Source organism: Rutilus rutilus (genome assembly GCF_951802725.1).
Source record: "Rutilus rutilus genome assembly, chromosome: 14".
In the NCBI taxonomy this organism is placed as follows: Eukaryota; Metazoa; Chordata; class Actinopteri; order Cypriniformes; family Leuciscidae; genus Rutilus; species Rutilus rutilus.
This window is the reverse complement of record NC_140219.1, coordinates 10007823-10031626: the sequence shown is the minus strand read 5'-3', so window position 1 is coordinate 10031626 and position 23804 is coordinate 10007823. Positions and strand designations below refer to the sequence as shown.

Here is a 23804-nt window from a genome sequence, read left to right as displayed (position 1 = left end):
CTGTAACCTGCTTCTATCTTAAGAAGCAAATAAAATAGTGGTGAAGTAGAATGCATGAGAGAGTGACATTCAGAGAATGAATAACTGGATTACAGACAAGTGAAGCCATCTTTTTAGCAGAGAGATTGTGAAAAAATAGCACAGGAACATGAGAGGAAACAGATCTCAACATAGCAGGATCCCATGGAGTGAGATTCTTCAGTCACAGTGAAAGAGGAACATAAAGCATCAAGCATGATGATTAGCACTTAACCAGAGCAAATGAGCATGGAAGATACACACATTCTTAAATAATCATGTTTTAATGTGGAGAGGCTTTGTTTTTACTGAAGAAAATCCAATAACCCTGCTGAACAACCAGCATATGTTGTGTTTTGCATGCTGGTCCCTAGCAGACTTTTAACTAGCTTATTCAACAATATTGCTTTGGCAATTAGCTTCTCTATAAAACTTTTTTTTTTTTAAACAGACTACTATATTTTGCTATTGAATAGCATGTAAATGCTGGTTCACCAGCTAGCTAGACCAATGTTTAGTTACTGTAGTTAATATTTCCCAGTTAGTTATTTTTCAGACCTCCATGAGCTAAACCGACACCAAACCAGTGCTAACCGTCATAAGCTAGCTTGGACAACTATGCAAATTCAAGTTAGTCTAATGTCGTTTTTGCAGCAAGAAAGTGCTTTCATTACACTAGAATTCAATTCATTGCTTTGAAAAACTCTGCTTGGAGACTCATGGGAGGATCTGAACTGGAAATGAACTAAGGCATGAGAAATTGCTTGAGTAAGATTAAACCAATTTCTAATGCTTCTGTAAACAATTGTTTGATGCACAGTATGTTACAGGAATTATGACTTAAAATATTTTAGTGAGGTGCCTTTGGCAGATTGGAAATCTTTGTTTTACATCATAGGCATGGGCATGCTTTTGGGACAATGATCTGCAGCTCAACTTTTGGGCAAATTAATTTCATTACAGAAAATGAACATACATTCAACTTCTACATATTTGTGATATAAAATATGCTTTGCAAGTTTCTGTACTTCTTTATTCAACACTGTTTGGCAGTTAACATATATTGTATGGTATGGAAATGGAAATGCAATGATTACAAATTTTAATCAATTATCATTACTATAATATTGAGTAAACAAGATGAGATGATGGATGGATGGATGATGGATGGATGGATGGATGGATCACTTTTAAACAGACTGATTTTACTGTGCATTATTAAGAGAGTCAAGTGTAAATCTAAAGCGTTTCAATCATAATCTACATCAAAACAACACTATTTTGTGCTGCATCAATAACAAAAACAAATGAAACACAGCATCTGGAAGCCTGAAGGTGTGAATACGTACAAAACAGTGTGATATCGTCCTGTTTTGCTGCTTATGGAACTGCACCAACCCCACCTCCCCACAAATAAATGAAGGGAGGGAGATGGAGAGAGACAGAGTGGGAGACTCTCAGGGAGGCTCCTGGTAAACAGGCTGCTAAATGTTTTGTGCTGAGCATCAAGACCCATGGATATTAGGTGAGACACAATGGTCGACCGAACCAGAAAGGCTAAATCAGGTCAAACGTCTCAAAACGTGGGTTTTGATACCTTTGTTTTTTTAGTTTTGTCAGTTACATTTAGTTTCTAACACCCTTATGACACATTTTTGTGACTATCTAGCTTGTTAATCCCCAGTTTGTGAGAAAAAAAGGAAGCTTTATATTTGTTAAACTAGCACACACTCAATAACAACAACCATTTGCAACTTCTTGACAATTGTATTGTTGGAACAGTGTCATTGCCTGTGTGATGTTGCTTTATTATAATGAAAGAATAAAAACTCTCAATATAGACTTTAAAGGAACACGCCGACTTTTTGGGACTTTAGCTTATTCACCTTATCCCCCAGAGTTAGATAAGTCCATACATACCTTTTTCATCTCTGTGTAACTCTGTCTGACGCACCCACCGCTAGCCTAGCTTAGCACAAAGACTGGAGGTAAACGGCTCCAGCTAGCATACTGCTCCCAATAAGTGACAAAATAACACCAACATTTTTGTTTCACCACCTATTTACATGTTGTGATTTGTATAGTCACAGCGTGTACGAATAACATGGTCATATGAGACATAGACATCTTCTAACCGTATACATACTGGGAACTATATTCTCAGAAGACGAAGCACTGCTACTTCTGCGGAGTGATTTACTCCAACTCTGAGCGAACTCTGCTCCTCACCACGGGGCTTCTCAGGCGCTGCGAGCAAATCACTCAGCCCAAGTAGCAGTGCTTCGCCTTCTGAGAATATGTGACCATGTTATTTGTACACGCTGTGACTATACAAATCACAACATGTAAATAGGAAAATGTTGGCGTTATTTTGTCACTTATTGGAAGCAGTCGGGTCAATTGTAATTTTTTTTTTTTTTTTACAGATTGGGCTTTGGTCGGACTCTGGCTCATTTAGCTTTTCTCCTTTCATCGTGCCCAAAATATACGTGCAGAGCGCAGGTATGAAATATTGTTATATTGATAATATTATAAATATGCAACGCAATATGCGATCACGCGAGTAACGCGACGCGCGTGCAATGCATTAGGTGGCAGTTGACCATGCAGAGCATAAGGGAGAAGTTGGAGCGTGGGGAGTTACTAAAAGTTCCCAACACTTCAGGAAAAGCTGCATTTTGAAAGAGTTTTGATTTGATTACCGAGCCTGAAGCCTTCAACAGTGGATACTATTCTTTTTCTTCACAACGATCGCGAATAAACAGTGAATGAACCTACTCAGTTCAACTGATTTTTTTTTTTCTTTATTATATTTTTATTATTATTTAACGTTAGCCAGTTGGCGAAGAGTTCTTTGAAACGTTGTTCTTCAGTAAAGTTACTTGACATCAAAAAAAGGTAGGCCGTAAATCTTTATTTACTGCTGGATCACATTTGGCTATATAATATTCTCTACTGCATGTTTATGCTTCTCTGTAATGGACAGTCTGTATTAATATTTGTGGGCATAATTGTCGGTGGTGGTAGTTATGTTTGAGGCCTATAATAAAATGTTACCTAGTAGCGTGTGTGTGTACGTGTGTGCGTCTTGTGTGTGCGTCTAGCAGAGACAGCGCGCATCAGAGAGCACGCGTCAGAGAGAGCTCAAAGTGATATTGATGTTGGTCTCGGGTCGGTTCGGGCTGAAAAATTGCAGACGTTTTCGGGCTGGGGCCGGATTAGGGCTTGAACACCACGGGCCAGGTCTCGGTTAGGGCTGGATGTTTTGCCCCGTGCAGGGCTCTAGGCAGTATGCTAGCTGGAGCCGTTTACCTCCAGTCTTTGTGCTAAGCTAGGCTAGCGGTGGGTGCGTCAGACAGAGTTACGGCACGCACGGAGATGAAGATGGTATGTATGGACTTATCTAACTCTGGGGGATATGGTGAATAAGCTAAAGTCCCAAAAAGTCGGCGTGTTCCTTTAAGGGCGTTTTCACACCTGAAAGTCCGCACCAAGGTCCGAACCAAAGTTCATGTTTTGATACACTGAATACATTCGGTTAGTTTTGGTTTGGTTTCACATTGCAATTATGGGAGCGCACTAAAGAACTTTACATGACGTACTTGCGTCCTGTCGTCATCATCTATATGGGCTGCATCTTGACATTGATTGGTTTGTAAACGGACGTGCGTCTGACGTCAGCATGTTGTCAATTCGGCGGGTAACTTTGACAAGAATGAATGAATAGACGCATATCGTTGCCACTATACTTTTATTATTACTCCCTGCAGCACCAACTACACTCGAGGGTAGTTCAAATTCGCCAAATGAACGTCCTCGTTGTGCGAACATTTTATCGTCGCCGGCAGGATGCAGGACAAGTGTGTGTGTGTGTGTGTGTGTGTGTGTGTGTGCGCGTGTGAATCAGCTGGACATCTGCACATAAATATTCTTCTTCAGTTGTTTAGGTTAGCTAAATGGTCTCAATTGTTTAGCTTCCTGTAAATGGTCTGAAAGTCCGAACCATACAGAAAATGCTTTCACACTAGAAACGAACCAAACCTTTGCTCAGTTTGATCCGGACCGAGACTACCTCTTTTCGTTGGACCAAATTTCGTCTGTTTGGTCCGGACCGTGGTCCGGGGGAGGTTTCACACCTGTAATTTTCGGACCAAACTGAAAAGTCCGAAAATCTGGACCAAACAAGGTAGGTGTGAAAGGGCCCTAAAGCAGAAGCTGGACAATTTGAGAACTTGGACAACTGGTATATTTTAATACGCAGTGCTGTGCAAAAACCTTTTGTGTTTTTCTAAGACATTTTTTTCTTGTCATTCTAACAATTTCGGTTCTCTGTCTGTGCACTTTGCTAAAGATTTTATAGAAAATAAATTTTACATGGTACAATCTTAAAAATAAAGTTATTTATTGGCATTGATGGTTTCACGAAGAACCATTAACATCCATGGACCCTTTCCATTGCACAACAGGTTTTAGTGAAAAGGGTTCTTTAGATTAATACATTTTCTTTACTCTAAGAAAAAATTGTTCTTTTAACTGTTCACTGAAATGGTTCTTCTATGACTTCGCTACAAAAAAAAAAATCTCTTTTGGAATATTGATTTTTAAGAATGCACCACAAGTAACTGAATTAACAAAAGTGACTTACATTACAAAGTTACTAACATTTTTTAATCAGTTCATGTGTTCCAGAGGAATCGAACCCACAACCTTGCTGTTGTTAGCGCTAATGTTACAGATGTTACTGCTATTAAAATTTCACCTACTGTACATAATGTTGCTCATGTGGATTTTCCTCATTTACAATTTCCTCACGTACTACCAAAGGGAAATCCCTCGTCTTTTTTTATGCGTTCAGTGCATAAACTGTGAAATGGCTGCTGAATTGCAGTCAGTAGGAATTGGTAATTATAGGTTATGAGAAACATTCCTGCCCTCGCGCTGAGCCACTGACTGGCTGATAAAAGCCTCTTGATTGAGTAATTGTGCGTTTGAGAGCCACATTGCAGGGCGGAGTCTGTAATCATAGCGTAATCTCTTGTTCGTTCAAGCCCAACACCAGCCAATTCACACAAATTTGAACAAAAGGGGTCAATAACAGCTGCTCAGCAGAAAAATGATATAATGATTATACTCAGAAATAAATGGCACTTGAACTCCGCTAGCTCAGCTAATATCACGATTATATCCACGGTGATGCTAGTGCTTTTTGCTCGAGAAATTAAGTCTCTCGGCCTACAGTGTTTTCACCTAAACCACCTGTGTTATTACTGGATCATCAACTCCTAAAATGACCAACTGTCTCTGCTGACTTGTTAAAAGTGTTATTTGATGACTCATGGGCCCTAATGGGACTTGAAATCCCCTTAAACTACAGGAATGAGATTAGCTGGGTGAGATCAAGTAATGCTCATGAACTTCAAGCAAACCGCAAGTAAAATTGAGGCAAGTGAAACAGATGTTCCAAAACATGTAAGGCAAATAGAGTGCTAATGTTCCTCGTGGGACTCTACACACTATTCATCACCTCATCAAAATTAGACACACTGGCACTGCCGTACTTGTCTTTGGAAGTGTTAAGGAAAAAATTATCTCTTCCAACAGGTACTAAGTTATCTAAGGGAGCTTCATGTGATAAATGCCAGTAACCATATCTAAAGGGGAGTTCACAAATTAACTGGAATATCTTTATTTATCTTTATTCTTTATTTATAATAAAATTTTAATTTAGGTTTGATTCTGAAATGCAATTTAGATGGATGGATGGATGGATGGATGGTCAATGACTGAAGCTACTGTAGTGAACAGCTTTGCCTTTTGGTGCTGATGCAATGCACATGGTATGATGATGGACAAAGTGTCTGATAGATGGTTGCAGATTCGCCCCAAGAGAAGAAAAAAGATGCAAGAGTATAATTGCGTCGGGCACTGAAGTGTGTGACAGGATTAAGCTTTGGCCAGTCTTCAGCATACACGTATAAAAGCCTGTCCCCCCGGGGAGGAGTGCGCTGGCCTGCTTGTGTACTGAAACCAATGTGCCGACAGAACCATTCGTCTTCGATACGGCTCTCCTCCCCTGCCTGTTTGCTATCTCAGCCTTGGCCTTGTCTTTCATCAACCATGGCGTGTCCTCTCCGATCCTGCTCAGCTGCTCAACACTGTCTCTGTATTCATTAGTCTGGCAATATTACGAGCGCAAGCTTCCCTCAAGATGTGTGCTGGTGCTGTTACTTTTCTTTGTATGGTTCTATAAACACTGTCCATGAAAGTTTAGTTGTGCGTTTAGTTGTGGTTAAAAGATGCCAACTGGCTCACCACCAACACTATGGACAACATTTTTTGAAAGAATTGAATATCAAAGGAACAGTTCTGCCAGAAATTAAATTTCTGTCATCATTTACTCACCCTCATTTTGTTATAAACCTGTATGGCTTTATTTCTTCTGTGAAGTAAACAATTCAATCTTCAAACAATTCATAGTGACCACAGCATTTAAGCTTCAAAAATGACCCAAAAAGCACCAAAAAGAGCCTTCATTAAAACATGTCTGGCTCAAAAGAATGAGTCCTTCACTGGTTGAGTTCTTGAGCTCAACTCAGTTCACTATCAGTGAATGAAGGTGCAGTCACAATAGCGATATTTCAGCAAAATACACTGCTCATACATAAGTCACTTACAAGTTTTCTGTTGGTGGTCAGTATGGCGAATTCACGTGACCAACTTGAACATTAGCAAAATATGCGTTGGGAACTTTTTCACCCTTATGCGAAACTCCCAAGAATCTGAAAGGCCAGATTCTTATTGAAATTACTAAATTCGGCCTAAAACTAAAACTTATTTCAGTCTATTGCAAGGCAACATTTATAATTTTCGTTAATTTTTTCAACTAATATTATAGGCCCATTTTATTTAGCCTAATTTTAGCTTTCTTTCATTTAACTTAAATGCTTTTAATAGTTTTAGTTACGAATTATTTAGGCTAATGCCGGTCCGGGACACCATTAGGCCAGAGTCGCACACTCAGACAGGCCACCTCATAAAAATAAAGTTTGATTTGCTTTTTGGGTGTTTTTTTCCTGCCTATAGCTATAGCCATGCCATGATAATAGCGACTGACATTTCAGCACTTCGTGAAGACAGCGACATTAAAGGGGCATTTCACCCATTTGAACATTGTTTTTTATTTAAAGTGGGTCATATATGCAGTCGAAATGTAAAAGAAATTTTGAATTTGGTGCCTTTGTGACCGAGAAAAGACAAAAAATAACTTCAGGACGCATTTGTATGAAAGACAACAACTCCCACAATGCACCACATTGCACAGCTCCGAAAGCCACTCCCACTAATCCAGAAAGCGCATATCTGCCTATAAGAGAAATCACTCTTCCGTCTACAAGTCTAGCTACCACCAGAGCTTGAAATTAATTTCACATTCACACAAAATGTCTAGTTAGTTGGCGAACTCATTAGTGCATTACTCCTCGTTTGTATTTCTTTCGAAAAAGTGAATTATTGCATGGTACCTGGATGTTCAGTCAGAACATATGCGGTGCGAAACTACACTGTAAAAAATAATTCTGTGGCTTAGTAAATATTAAAGAAATTTTTAACTTTATTAACTTAATAAAATCTCTGAATATCGTTTATTTGATTGTTTGAGTTAAACATACCAAAATAATTGAGTAAAAATCCAACAGTTAATTTTATCTCAAATTTACAGATATATTTAAGTTTTTTTCAATAAAATGATTTAGTATTTGACTAACCAATTATTTCTTTATAATATACTTAATATATTTGTGAAATTTCTATCAAAATATTCGAGAATGTTGAATTAAACTGATCTGTTTCAAGAAACAAAAAAATTACTTAATTCAAATCAATATTATTAATATATTTAACACACTCTTAAAATTGAGTAAGTTTACTCAATTAAAACAACGCACCCCTCCCCCACCCTCTGACGTGACGACAGCTCAGCGGTTGGTTGAGTGAGCGCGGGCTGTTTGAACTCTCCAGTCTCCAGACAACAGCTCTCTTCTCAGCGTCGCAGATTTGGTGCATTTCCTCTGTGAAATTCAGGTTGGTGTATGTTTTATTTTATCTATAAAATCTTTACTGTGCTTTAAATCATATTTAATGCAAAACAACATACAGAGGCGTAATTTGACACCTAAACGAGAGTCGCGCCTGTCTTTTTGCGTGATTGAAACGCTTTGCATAAACACACGACTTCATTCCTAATGATGATGAATATAATTATTATCATTTTGATGATAAAATGTCCTCAGAACTGTCACTGTTTGTTTATTGGCAGGTTGTGTCAGTCGCTCGCAGTATCTTTCGGCTGTGACTGAGTGAAACGCAGGACGGCGGTATGAAGTTCGAAGTTCACCCGCAGAGGCGAGTCCGTCTCCGGCGCGAGGACCAGCGCAGATTCGGTGGATATTGGATAACAGACTGGTTGATTACACTTGAATTAGGCTACCTGAATGTTTAAATATTTCATTTTTACTTGTTAAATAAGTTTAAATGCAGGCAATATTGTATACATGTTAAAAACAGTCTAAAATGTGCTGTATTGCTGTACTCATTGAAAATAAAGGCCAATGTCATGTATACTGGTGGTTGTCTGGAGTACTATTTTACAAAGGTTTAGAGAAAATAAAAAAATTAATATTACTCATTAATAAAAACAGTTAATATTACTCATAAATATTGTTTTTTAAATGTTTAAATGTTAAATTATTTCTACTCAATTTTATTTGTTAATGTACCAGATCCAGTTACTCAGATTTACTTAATTTTTGTACTTGCATTTACTCAATTCATACAGTATATTTCATTGATTTCACAGCTTTAAAATTTACTCAATTTTTTTGAGTGTAAAAATGTTTCACCAATAAAATTGAGTAAATAATAGTTAAACTTTTTACAGTGTAGGAAACTAGTTCACAACACAAACGTCCGTGTCCTCGTCTGATTCAGAGATTTCGTCCAGGAGAAATTGTCATCGTTGAAAATCTTTGCCACAGACGGACTCTATCTCTGTGTTCGTAGCGGTTCGTAGTTGCATAGTGAGATCACCGGCGCCACCAGTCCGCCCTAACCCGAGCCAGTCCGGGCTCCTCGTCCGCGGAAGACTCGGCGGCTCTTCGCTATAATGCGGCTTGTAAAGGTAGCCACAAACACCTGATTCAAGCATCAGACTTCCGAAATCCTCTTCCTCTAGTCTATATCATATTGAGCACTCTCCTCCGCTATTGTCATAACTTTACATCTGTCTCCACAGCGCCTGTTAGCTTAGCTTCAAACAAGATGGAGGATATTGCTTTCAGTTTCAGAGAGTAAAGTCCCACCCACTGATCTGTAATAGGTCTGTAGCGTGAGCGGGTCCCGCCCCCTGGGAAAGATGAGGAACGAGTGCTTGTAGTCTCAACAGAAATCCCCCCCTCTTACACTTCCTCCTACAATGACGCAAAATGACGATTTTTGCGTCATTGTAGGAGGAAGTGTAAGAGGTAAATAACGGATTTCTCCCGTCTCAGGGGAAAATGAGAGAGTGTTGCACAACCATTCAATAGTATGACTGGGTTTCTAACAATGCAAAGCTTAATGCAAATGGGTGAAGTGTCCCTTTAATAGTTCTAAGCACTTACTCGCTTAAAGCCCGTGTGAATTTCACGTAGAAAAGGAAGTTCAGGAACAACCTCGATCCATCAGGAAATGCCACATAGGTCGCTGCATTAGGTAGGCTAATAGATAGCGTTGCAGTCAGACTAAATTCAGTTATAGACTTTATTCACGAGTTCACACTTAGGCCAATAATCAGATAGAGTAGGCTAAAGGTTTGCGTACGGAAGCGCTACGAGCTTGGAATCCTATATCGAACTCATTGAGTTGATTAACTAGTGCCAAACTAATGCTAATTTGGTTGATTATCTGAACATGCTCCTCCGGAACTTTGTCAATAAAATATAATTTGAATGAAAAATAAATTTAATGAAAGTTATATCAATGTGTAAAATGAAATTTAGTTATCCAAAACTGGGGGTGCGCAAATTCTTAGGCCACCCCGTAGTGCCGGGCCTGGATAAACCGTACAAAAAATTCTCAGTTCTGCCTTACTAAACTTGACCCTCTAATTACCACATCTTACCTCTAACACCTGTATACCACATACCTCTGATCTGCTCAGTTTTTGGAGAAGACAATGGCATTTTTCTTCAGCCTGCGTAACCTCTTGCTCGATGAGCAGATGTTTTGATTTTTCTGCAGTTCCAGTTATTTGGATGGAATGGAACAATGAGTTTCTATGAAATTCTTGAACAAGTGGTTACTGCTAATTCCATCTGGCTGTTTACCCTTTATGGTCTCCTTTAAGGCAGTGTAGGCGATTTGTTCCAGAAAAAATATTTTGTTATGCTGGCTCAAAGTCTCCTCACATTCTGATAGCAATCCCTAAGTTAAGTGGTCTAAATGTATTTATATAACATCTGTGGAAGGCATAGGACCATAAAATGTTCGTCCAATCATTGCATTCGGTCCGAATGTTGAATGTTAATTTTTATTGTAATGTTATGTGCTTTGAGAGAGACACAAGGTAGTTTAACGCCATCTCTCGTGACACTTTTGTTTGCTTTTGTTTTTGAACACCCGTTCATGTGTTTTGAAAAAGGCGTGGCTTTCGAGAGCGCTATGAAAGGGAGGGTGGGATCTTATGCTTTAAAGCTAGCTCGCTATTGCTAGCCTCTCCAACAATTGCCTACCCTAACTTTAAAAAACAATTTAGAAGTTATAACCAGAACTTTTTGAAGTGTAAGATTGAGCATTGTTAAAAATGTTCAAGGAAATATTTGCATAAAAGCTAAATAAAATAAAATAAATCATTTCTAATGGTTATAATATATATATATATACTGTATATATATATATATATATATATATATATATATATTTTTTTTTTTTTTTTTATGTGTTCATAATTTCTTTGTATGACAGTTTGGCCAAATATTATGTACGTACAATTTGTCACGTTTCATAGTATTATCATAAAAAAAACGAAATTGAGCACTTGCCACTACGAAAGCCTGAGCACTTGCCTGTTTGATTGAAAAATGACAACAAGCTTCCGGTATAAATCAGGGGAAGCTTCAGGAAAAGAAGAGGATAAAATCAAATGCTCTCCTGATCTGTCACTCTGAATGCCCTGACTATTCAAAATACACTTAATACTGTTGTTAGCATGGCCACTATTCATTCTGCAACATAATCACGTACAAACAAACCTGGGTCTGAAATACCAAGAGCTGTGAAGCTAAGGTTGCATTTATTCTCTCTGTTGAGGAGTATTGCCCTCTGAGGAAATGGAGTTACTGAGGCTGCTGTTCTATATGCAAGATGCCCACGGCTATTGCCCCTGATGACCCTGAGTGTTTGAAGCTGAAGGACAGCATGGAGACTGGGTTTAATCCTGTAGGCACCATGCCCACTGAAGCGTGCACTCACATACATGCATACACACACACAAACTGGCACAGGTGTGGACATACCTGTGCACAAGCACACAAACACACAGAGTATGCCTGTAAGCATGACTTCATATGGGGCATTCATACAGGTTATGATTTAACGAGTACATGGAGTGCTAAAAACAAGCTATTACACACACAATCATACAAACTAAGACATACTGTAAATAAATAAAAACACACTGACTGGTACACTACATTCTTTAAAGTTTTTAAGCTATATATATATATATATATATATATATATATATATATATTCTGATCCTCTAACTAACTCAAACTACTTTGAAATCCTGTTGTCGTTTCATCAAAAGCATTTTTTTTGTCCACCTCCCTTGTGAAACAAGTGCACTTCAATGTACTTTTTAAGAAAAAGAGTTATGAATATAATACACTTTCAGAGCTAATATTTCAGTGAATTAAGAACTTATTTCACAATTTCATTGTATTTAAGTGCAATTCACATGGTCAAGAAGTGTTTTGTTTTTTTAAGTACACACTAAAGCATGTTATGAAATCATCAATGTTGGGTGTAATGCATTACGAAGTAATTAATTGTTATTAACTGTAATTTAATTACTTTTCCCTTGAAAAAGTAAAGTAAGAGATTACTCTTAATTTTTCTGTAATGTAATTACAGTTACTTCTGATGCATTTAATACTGTATGGACTATAGAACAATTCTATAAAAAACAATAGTCGATTTAACATCCAAATTCAATGTCTAATTTAAAATTTTATGTTTTTAATGTAACCTCCACCCTTTAAATACTTTGGTCAGTTAGACTAAGAATAATTTATGCAATTTTATATTATTTATTTGAAAGAATTAAAAGAGAAGTTTCATGTCTATATTGTTCAACTGGTCGAGGTTGATATGGGATTTAGAAATAAGTAATTAAATACTTTTTAGTGAGAGTAATTAGTACAGAAATCTAATCTTAACACTGTTGAAGATGTAATTAGTAGCTACTAGCTAGTAAGTAATGTATGTTTTACATTTTTTAAGTAACTTACCCAATACTGGAAATAATGTCCACGAGTACATTTCTTAAAAGGACTGTAAAAAATATATTTCACAGATTTTAAATGTTATTTCTAGTAACACACTACAGAAAAAAAGTACAATAAAAATTAAACGTAGGCCTACTTTAAATATAAAATTGACAAATAACCACTGTAAAAATGATTTAAATTATTAAACGTTAAAATTATTTTCATAATGTTAATCACAACTTTTTATCTTTTGTCAAATCAACTTAGATAATTAATGTGGTTCAGATAACAGTGTTTTGAGTTTCTACTTATTCTCCTTCATTGTATTAACTACATTTTTTATTTAATGAACAACCAGGTACCTTAAGTTAAACCAAAAAATATATATAAATACGGTGCACTTTTAACCCTCTGGGGTCTGAGCTGTTTTCTGGGCCCTGGAGGTGTTTTGACATGCTCTGACATTTGTGATTATTTCTGTTACTTGTGACATTTTCATGGCTAAAGTCTGATTACACTGTATTCAGCACAAACTCTGCCACAATAATATGTCAGCAGCATGTATGTAAAAGTTTGTAGTTTTGAGACAATGACGTTTATGCGTGGTTTGTTCAAAGATTGTCACTGAAATAAGGTCATAAAACCCATACTGATTATTTCTTCACAAGACTTTTGAAAATTGTATCACGTAGCCTAGAATATTTGCTTCAAAACTATGTGAAAATCATCCTGCGTACTCATTCAGATAAAACAATATACTGATTTAAAATTTGTAAGACATGTTTTGTGTAAGAAAGCTTTATGCGAGGAGGAATGAATATATTGATGTGTTTCACACCTGAGAAAGACAAAGACCCTCCCATAACGGCCCTATCAGGTGCTATCAGGCCCTATCATTATGAGGAACCTTGCACAAAGAATGAGTAGAAATTTTAAAAAGAATGGCTTTTTGATTATTTGTATTTATTAACAACATAACATAAACCAAAGATACACAACAAAGGACAAAAAAGCACATAATTGAACTCACAGATCTAAAGACAGAGACTTGAACAGTCATACACATTTGTGCCATTCCTGAAACATAGTACATACCTGTAATTTCCAAGGTATTTTATATTCCATTTTACCATGTTCATGTACAGAGACTCATGTGAATGTCAGCAGGACTCATCCAGTGGCATCTGGTCCCTGTAAAAAAAATAAACACCTGTGAACATGCTGATATTAAGAGAAACTATAGGGCTGCACGATTTTGTGAATACATTTTAGATTTTTCTGGTTAAAATTGCGATTTAAAATTTACAAAATACATATATATATATATTATATATATATATATATATATATATATATATAATGAACACCAAGTTTGTTGTGCCTTGTAGGCATATATGTGTAGGGCTGCATAAAATAATAACAATAGCCTAGATAGCAGGCAGCCTATAAATCGTTAAAAAGGAACACTTCAGTAACACTACACTAGAGAAAAATATATTATCAGATGTTACTTCAAATGTTTCCATTCATTATGACGTTATGAAATGAGATTGGAGTAAGAACATGACGCCTAATGTTTGGCGCGTTTTGCTTTTCAAACGCACAGCGCGAGTGACTCAAACTCACAGCACATGCAGAGAACATTCACTGAAGCGAGCCGCTCCAAACTATGAAACATTATTGTTACCACATTATAAATATCTACACTTGAGCAGATATCCACAAACACAGTATTTAACAGTAAACACGGGTCTAAACATTATAATATTCACCATATTAGAATAAACACTCATACTAGCCTACTTTTATATCATGCTGTGTTTTATTATCGAACATAAAAACATCCTTGTGTTGTACATGTATATACATTTAGCATTAGGCTTCATGTGTTTACTCCAATCTCATTTCATAACGTACATTTTAGTCTGGCACCAGTTTAACTAGTAGCTACAATGTAAAGTTTATGCAACAATAACATGCTTACTATTATGAGTGTCTTACCTTAAAAATCTTTCTCATAATCAAATCGTGTTCTTCTAATTCTTCTGAGGTAAATCCAAGATAAACAGCACAGCAGATGAAAAGCAGAGGAGAACTGAAGTCTCTGATTCTTTGTTTTTGAGGTAATGAGGGCGTTTACAGGTCTGCGTTCCTCCACGTGGACCTGTCAATTACTCATGCGCGCGTGGGTGTGGTCACATTAGAGCTCATGAGCTCGGACTGGAGAAACTGTACATGTCGTTCCTTTCAAACGGATTACTTAAACAGAGAATATTTGTTTTTGATATGATTTAGATCATTTAAAAATGGAGACTTCAAGCTTTGTAAAGACATATGTTTCATGTCACAGTGACAAGCATTCGCTGAGTTACAGATAAATGAAGTTTTATGTAACAAAGTTCGGGAGGAGCACGTTCAGGTAATCAACCAATCAACTCAAGAGGAAGCCAGTATAAATAAAGCTTTTCTTCACCTTCTGTCTCACGACAAGTTTCTCAGCATCCCTCCACCACCCCATCACCTCACACTCGGCTGGGTCTACCCCAGTATAGGGGGAGTACTCTGGGTTCGGGCAAAATTCCGAGCTCGGAGCCCTCCCCTGGACAGCAAGCCAAATACACATAATGCTATTAGATTTCATGTACGTGTGAACTCGTGAATTTTCTGTCGCGTTTCAGAATGAACTTCACATTGAGAGAGATGGCAGAATGCGCATCATGTTTATTTTCTTTATTTTACGAAAAACACAACATTTTGTTTTGATTATTAGTATACACAAATAAAAGAAGACATTTAACAGTTTTGAATGATGTATAACACTTGCCTGTGTGACAAAAATCAACGGAGTTATTTGAGTCTCTTTTGCATAAGAAAAAAAGTGAGACAATCGCACCGGTGCGACGGCCGACCCCAGGGGGTTAAAGTGTGTTTATATGTAATCAAAGTCTATAGTATTCTCTTACAGTATACAGTAGGTCACGTTTTAAGTACTTTTTAATTTGTGTCAATTACATTAACTGAAATTTTTTGGGGGGGATTTTAAGTATACAATCAATAAATATAAGTGCACTTTTTTCCACAAGGGCTATAGGCTAATGCCTCTACGAGCACTGATCACACTGAAACCAACAGATCAGACAGCACAGCCCTGCACTGGAACTCTGTAGTTAATGTCTACATATTTTAGTCAACCTCAGATTTATCTGCATGTAAAGTTTATTCACTCTGTTTATTTTGTGTCTCTCTTTCTTGCAGCTGTATAAAGATGTCAGCCACAGGGGGCGTATGGATCTCATGATCTCTGGCAGACTCTCTGAGCTAGCTTCTCATCTGGGCCCATTTAGAATTATAGTTTTATTTGAGTAAAGAAAAACACCTCCAGTAATTAACAAGAGACCTCTGTTCCAATCCTCACATCTGTCGCTGCCATAAACACAGATCTCAGTGCACACAACAAGTCACAAAGCACACTCTACCACTCAACTATTTATTTGCCTTTCAGCTTGTATTAGAAATATCCCAGGATACTCACAAAATCTGTGACTACTGCATGCACGGATAGTAGTAAATATTGTCCTAACCATATCCCTTCCCCTAAACCTAACCCTACCCATAACCTACCCCTAAAATCAGAGTGAAATGATAGGTGAACAACACTGATGTAGAAGCACCTAACCCTGGTTGTAAGCCTAAACTTGACATAAACTGTGAACTTGTCTATCAAATCTGATTTGGAATGTTGTTCCAGGATCAACAAAGATGTTGATTCAGGAATATGTTGCACTTGATGAAATCAGGTTCAGCCCCCTTACCGTCACCCCTGGTATTCGGATACATGAAGTAAACAACTTGATAGGACCAGAAATGAAAAAAACTACAAATATACCTACGCAACATAAACACCAAATTTTTCATGCTGATTGAATATAGGAAAGATAAAAACACTCCTTTTTCACTAATGTTTCTTTTCAATGATTGCAATTTTTATCGAACAGATTAGCTTCATGAAGGAATTGTGTAAATTTACTGGACATACTGGACATCACACACAAATGAAGGCCAATGTGGTCACTTACCAGGCCGTCGCAGTTACTAATGGCTACTGAGGCTCCCTGTATGTCCGTAATGTCACCCACATACATGCAGTCACTCTTCAAAGGCTCGGAGTGCATGCCGCCAGATTCCTGCCACTCCATCTTGGCTCCGGGAGCCACCAGGTGTGTGTTGCGGCGCAGACGCAGGTGAAACTCCCGGCCGAAGACGGTGACGTTGTAGTAGAGCTGCTCGAGCGCGTCTCCTCCGGACTCATGGTTGGCGTGGTCGGCCGATGCCGCCTCTCTTCTCCAGCGCCTACGGAACTGCCCATCTGCTGGACCAACCGATACCGCATGGGACAGGAAGCGGCCTTCTGCATCAGTAAGAACGGGCTTCACCAGTCCATAGTCCCCCAGAACATGCTGCAGGGAATCTGCATTACACACAAAGAAAGTCAGTCAGACAGCACACTTTGGTTGTAGTGCATCTATAATGAATGTCACTACGCTGGCAACTTTCATGTGATGGTTTGCAAAAACAATGCTTTTTCTCACAAAGTGAGTTCAATTTAGATGTGTTTATGTTGACACTTTAAATGCACATTCTTTCCCATGCAGCGAGTTAATGCACGTGAGAAGCAATGGGTTAGACAGGTCCGGGTGAAGGAACACATTAACATTTGTTTGACACCATCATTTTCATATTTAACGCCTGTTTGTGCACATACTGTATGAACAGTGTGTTTTGTTATTCTGTGTTTGTAATTGTATATCTGCCTCCCATCAAAAAATACCAAGATAAATTAAATGTATAATTGTCAATATGCCATATTGTTTTCAATGACAGCTGGATGCTTGATAGACATTTACAATACAGAAATATGTCAAGAAGAAACACAACAACAGACTCACATAAGGAAGAAAAAGATCACTCATCCTAAATGAGTGTCACAAAACCTATTGAGCATCCTACAAAGACAGCATTTTGGGCATCACATGTGCATTCCGTGTCAGCTCAATTCAAATTCAGCTCAGCTGATTCCAAACAAGCCTATGATAACCAAAAAAGCTGCATGTGCCTATAATGCCCAAAAATGCTTCACTCAACTATAATTCTCTAAATAAAAGTGTCACATGCACCGAAAACTGTCAATAATATTTCATGCACCTGATACACAAAAATGCTGCACACAACTATGATACCCAAATGTGCCACAAGCACCTATGATACACAATAAGACTTGCACCTGATGCACATTCATGTTGTACACACAAAATGATGCTCGGGCCTATTATACATAAATATTATGCTCAAAAATGCTTCACTTACATATGATGTTCAAAATATGTTACACACACATATGATACCCAATAATACTTTATGCAACTCAAAAAAAAAAAATGCTGCACACACCTATGATACCCAAAAGTGCAACATGCACCTATAACACCAGTAATATTATATTCACCTCATGCACAAAATACTCCACATATCTATGCCCAAAAATGCTGTCTAGGTAGGTAGGTTTTGAGACACAGCCGATATGGCAGTTCAAAGTGATGCTGAGCTCATAATGTGCATCTCTGAAGAGACCACTTCCTCTAGCACATTTATTACATGGTTTAATTTACCAATAACCATTTCAAATTACCAACAAACCAAAAGTTGCAGTATGAAAACATTCTAGTCTTTCTCTTCCAAAACGAAAAGTTCCATTTTAAAGCTTTGGGTTTGTTTTTTGTTTTTTAAGTTTTTTATATGCAAAACGCACATTTTGTTTAAATGCTCTCAAAGGAGGAGAACAGAACTGGAACATTTTTATTATTATTGTTTGAAATCAATATCCTGCAATACTTCCGCTCTCAGACATATCAATATCACCAGAGCTTCTGTCAAAAATCGCAAACGCGAGAAGAAGAGAAAAAAAAACACCCAAAACATTTCCACTACACCGCCAGAGCTGCGCTGAGAATTAATTTCAGCAGCATGTGAAACAAACACACAACAAACATTAATGATGCAGCACACGAGGATGCCGCGTCTGTTTATATTTCCTAAAGCTCCAGAGAATAATTAACAAGATCAGAAATAGCCTATGCCACAAGTTTCTCACACACGGGGATGGAGACAGTGCGCAAACATCCAGGTCTGATGCGCACTGGGGTGGTACCGGGCAGGACATCTTGCGATGGGATAGAACTGAAAGTGTAAATAGGTAAAGGCAGCCGCACGTACCTATGCTACTGGAGATATAAAGGCCATTCGTCTGCAGAAAGATCGGCAGTGTGATTAGGATAGTAAATCCGGCCGCGAAATCCATGGCAGCTCCGAACTGCGCAGGTGAGGGAGACGGACTTTGGGATCCAGCGTGTTAAAGTTCCCTGCGCGACCAGCAACCGCCACGCCAGCAACAGCCGCCCGCAACTTACTGCAAAGTGCACTAGGAGAGAGCGCGTGCCTCCCTCTCTCTCTCTCTCTCTCTCTCTCTCTCTCTCTCTCACACACACACACACACACACACACCCTCTCCCTCCTCCTCGACTCTTACTAGGTTTCTCTGTCAACACCTGAATGCGCGCACGAGTGCGGAACGACAGACGGATGCGGAATTATTTATTTCAGACAGCGCGGTAATATAAACATTGATATTTCGCATCCTTCCATGTAAATAAAATGTTAAGGACTTCAAACCTAACGTGTGAGTCGCTGCTGCTTTAAAAATAAAATAAAAAGTTGCTGCTCAAGTCTGAAACTTTTACAGATGAAATGCTGCTTGTGTGAGGTTGTGTTCTTCATGACCTGCTCAAACTTTTCGCAGCGTCTCATCACATTCAAGTACAGGATCATCAGCTAGAGCAATAGCGCCCCCTTGAACACACACACAGACTGTCACTTCTTCAACAACAGTCACTCACAGGTATAGGCTACCACTTAATAAACACCAAACCAGAAATATTAACAAAAGTATGTGAGTGTCATCCACACAAATGTATAATATGTTACACACAACACTGTAATTATTATATTTTTTTGTGAGCCTAGTAATGGCTAAATATTTCTCTTTTAATGAAATAGGTGATGGGTTAATTTGCCAACCAGGTAAATCTATGTGGGAGGAGTTTCTCACCTGTGATATAAGTGGTGCATCTGTATAATGGTACAAAAGCAAAATAATAATAATAACAACTCCCTCTCTCTAGCAGCAGCGACATGTTTCCTTTCATTTATGTTCCAAGCATTTAGCAGAAGTAATTTCACACTTGCTCTGCACCACAGCAGCAGCGTAGCAGATCTGGTCCGTCAAGACCAAACCTACATTTCTATGTTCATTAATATAATTATTATTAATATGTTTATTTTTTTGTTACAAATTATCCCTAGAGTTGTCATGACTGAAATCAATTTTACTTTTAGAGTACCTTTTTATATATATCTTATTTCAGTAGTTGCATTAATATATAGCCTATTCAGGTCTGAAGCCCTACTTGATATAATGAAATATCTGAGCACTAAAATTTATAAATGTTGTATGCAGAAGAGAATTCAGTGTAATTTCAGTAAGAGTTCTTACAGTAATTGCACTTGAGTTTGCGTTTATATCAGGAATAGAATTGTTTTGAAAAGGCAGGTGAGCAGATAGCCTTTCTGAGATGCGGACAGAGAATGTCCTTGGTAGGGTCAAACACATGGCATCCATTCGTTTGCATGTATTAACATACCTAATGAGTGATGGGACGGATTTTAATTTTGCTCTTGAAAGGTTAGACTCCTGAGCATCAGGTTTTGAGAGTGTCAGAATTAATCTGACATACTCATTAAAAAGCTGCCAGACCCTATGAAAGCATGATACAGTATTGATGAAAGTGCTTGGAAACATCCATATTTGCAGTGAAATATATACTGTGTATATTTACCTATAACTTCACCTTGGGCAACATGCACATTCACAAAGCAATTGGATAAAATCAGGGTTACAGTATTTATTATATTGGTTTCATGCAACTACACTACACTCTGGTTTGGAATAACACGATTATGTGTTCCTATTATCATGTAAACTACTTGTCATATTAGCTAGATTAAAAGCAAACGGCCTCCACTTTGCAAATTTTGTCATCTAAAAAAATATAACAACAAGCAAGATATGCGTTACATTCATAAAGAGGTCCGAAGGCCAAATGAGAAACAATAGTATTTTCTGACCCTGAGCAAAGTTAAAAGGATCCAGTCAAAAGGATCTCACGCTTACTACTAACACAAATAGTGAAATATGTCTTGTGTATCTGAAACATAAGATACCAGGCCAATTCTAAAAAAAATTCTTGTCAATAATATATTGTCTCATTTCAGTCAAAAAATGCAAAGGCAACTGATTCTAAAGGCCTTGCTGATGTGAAAACCCTGCTCATTCCACAGATATACAGAGAGGTCAGCACAGTGTAACTATCAAGCACATTTTGGCAGAGAAATTCCCTTAATACTGCACATTTTTATCAAGCCCTGTTGGGAAGAGTATTTCCCAGAGATTTTCTTGTGTGCGTGTGCATGTGTGTGTGTGTGTGTGTGTGTGTGCGTGTGTGGCCCTGGTTAACCTTAACTTGTGAAGACAAAATGTTCCCAGAAGGTCAAAGATTTCTGATTTTTGTCCCCACAACGTAAGGTTTACCAGGACCACACACACCACATATTTTTTGGTCACAAATGTGTATAATGGCATGGGTACCCAAGTGCGGGAAAAAATATACTAAAATGTATTTAAAATACATTTATTTCATACTAAGTATACTACAAATTCATAACATATTTACTGACATATGCTTAAGACTTACTGATATAAATAATATCAGTAATAATACATAATATTTGGAGTTCTTCTTTATTCTTTACTTAATATTAAGCCTAAAATGTGTTTTAATATCAGTAAGGATAGTATGATCACTGTATAATATCAGTCTTTAAATGCAAGATATTTAAAGTGTACCTAAAGTATACTTGTAATAGTTCCACTTTAGCACAATCAAATACACTTAAGTATGTCTTTGGTTGAACTTCAGCACTATGCCCACTTCTGGATAACTAAAGTATATTACAGTTTTTCTCGATTGTTTACACACATTTTCTGGTACTTGAGACACAATAAACACAACATGTAACTCATTCACCAACCCCCTGAGCCAATTCTGCTAAACTACAAGCACAATTCCTGCTTTACACTCAAATTGCAGTTCTAAAACACACTTTTTTCAAAACAGTACACACAATTCTCTGCTTTTGGCACAATTTTCATGCAGAAAATCTCTTGTTTTCACAAGGAACACACTGCCATTTAAATATGCACACTGACTCTTTACATGGGCAAACACCCGTCACACAGTTTTACAATTAGCAATCAGAGCTTTAGCATAAAAGGGCAACAGGTGAGCTCTTCAATGGGGCAATGGATGCCAACATTGGATTTTTTTTTTACAGTTTTTCTCGATTGTTTACACACATTTTCTGGTACTTGAGACACAATTACCACAACATGTAACTCATTCACCAACCCCCTGAACCAATTCTGCTAAACTACAAGCACAATTCCTGCTTTACACTCAAATTGCAGTTCTAAAACACACTTTTTTCAAAACACTACACACAATTCTCTGCTTTTGGCACAATTTTCATGCAGAAAATCTCTTGTTTTCACAAGGAACACACTGCCATTCAGATATGCACACTGACTCATCACATGGGCAAACACCTGTCACACAGGTTTACAATTAGCAATCAGAGCTTTAGCATAAAAGGGCAAAAGGTCAGCTCTTCAATGGAGCAATGGAGGCCAACATTGGATTTTTCTTTTTTTAATGTAACTGTATACAGTAAATTCTTCTGTTGTTTTGTATGTAGACCACTGTATGTCCTACTTTGTGTTGGTTGGGATGTACATTGTTTTTGTGGGAAAAATAAAATATATTCGTTACCGTGTATTTGTGTGTTCTGAGTATAAAAACAATATTCTCAGATATTTTACAACACACTTATGTATGTACTGTCTCTAGAAAGTGTAACACTGAACAAAAAAAGGCCTAAATCGTTATGATGAATGGAGAAGAAGTGTTTTCCATTCATCATAGTGTTTTACATTGAGCACATCAGTGTTCAACTGGTTCTTATAAATGTCTATTCATTTGATGGTTTGTGTGTGTCATTTGAAAACAAAATACCATTTTGAGAAGAAATAACATTGTTTTGAATGTGAAGTTTCATTTTGCAGTAGCATTGAGGGGTTTTGCCCATTGTGTGTGTTTTTTTGGATTTGTGTGTAGAGTTCTGAGAATATGAGGCATGCTTTCAGAAAATGTGTGTAAACAATCGAGAAAAACTGTATTACTGTAACTGTATACAGTAAATTCTTCTGTTGTTTTGTATGTAGACCACTGTATGTCCTACTTTGTGTTGGTAACTTGGGATGTACACTGTGTACAATGTTTTTGTGGGAAAAATAAAATATATTCGTTACCGTGTATTTGTGTGTTCTGAGTATAAAAACAATATTCTCAGATATTTTACAACACACTTATGTATGTACTGTCTGTAGAAAGTGTAACACTGAACAAAAAAAGGCCTAAATCATTATGATGAATGGAGAAGAAGTGTTTTCCATTAATAGTGTTTTACATTGAGCACATCAGTGTTCAACTGGTTCTTATAAATGTCTATTCATATGATGGTTTGTGTGTGTCATTTGAAAACAAAATACCATTTTGAGAAGAAATAACATTGTTTTGAATGTAAAGTTTCATTTTGCAGGAGAATTGAGGGGTTTTGCCCATTGTGTGTGTGTTTTTGGATTTGTGTGTAGAGTTCTGAGAATATGAGGCATGCTTTCAGAAAATGTGTGTAAACAATCGAGAAAAACTGTAAGTACAAAATTAGGGTTAGGGTTAGTATACCAAAAATACAATTGCAGGGTATTTATATTATGTATAATATGTAAATGTATTTGTAGTACACTTAGCATAAAATAAATGTATTTCAAATACATTTTGGTATATTTATTTTTCTCTAGGGTATTACAGCGTAAACATGGTGTATGAGGACAATTCCTGAAAAACATACTAAACGTGCCAAAAGTTTTCTGTGATGGGTAGATTTAGGGGTAGGGTTAGTGTGGGAGAATAAAATATACAGTTTGTACAATATAAAAAAACATTACGCCTAATGGGAGAGTCCCCATAAACCACA

At 37.4% G+C, this 23804-nt stretch overlaps 1 protein-coding gene across 2 annotated transcripts in view; it reads right to left on the bottom strand.

Annotated features, from left to right (window-relative positions):
- LOC311303234 (A disintegrin and metalloproteinase with thrombospondin motifs 2) overlaps window positions 1-19235 on the bottom strand; it is a 186302-nt gene extending 167067 nt beyond the window's left edge. For both annotated transcript variants that reach the window (XM_084429572.1, XM_084429573.1), the window contains exons 1-2: window positions 18813-19235; window positions 16619-17010 (exon numbers count right to left, since the gene is read on the bottom strand). In XM_084429572.1, coding sequence (XP_084285698.1) covers window positions 16619-17010; window positions 18813-18897 — 477 coding nt within the window. In that variant the 5' untranslated portion in view covers window positions 18898-19235. The remainder of the gene's footprint in view (window positions 1-16618; window positions 17011-18812) is intronic.
- Between the last annotated feature and the right edge of the window lie 4569 nt (window positions 19236-23804).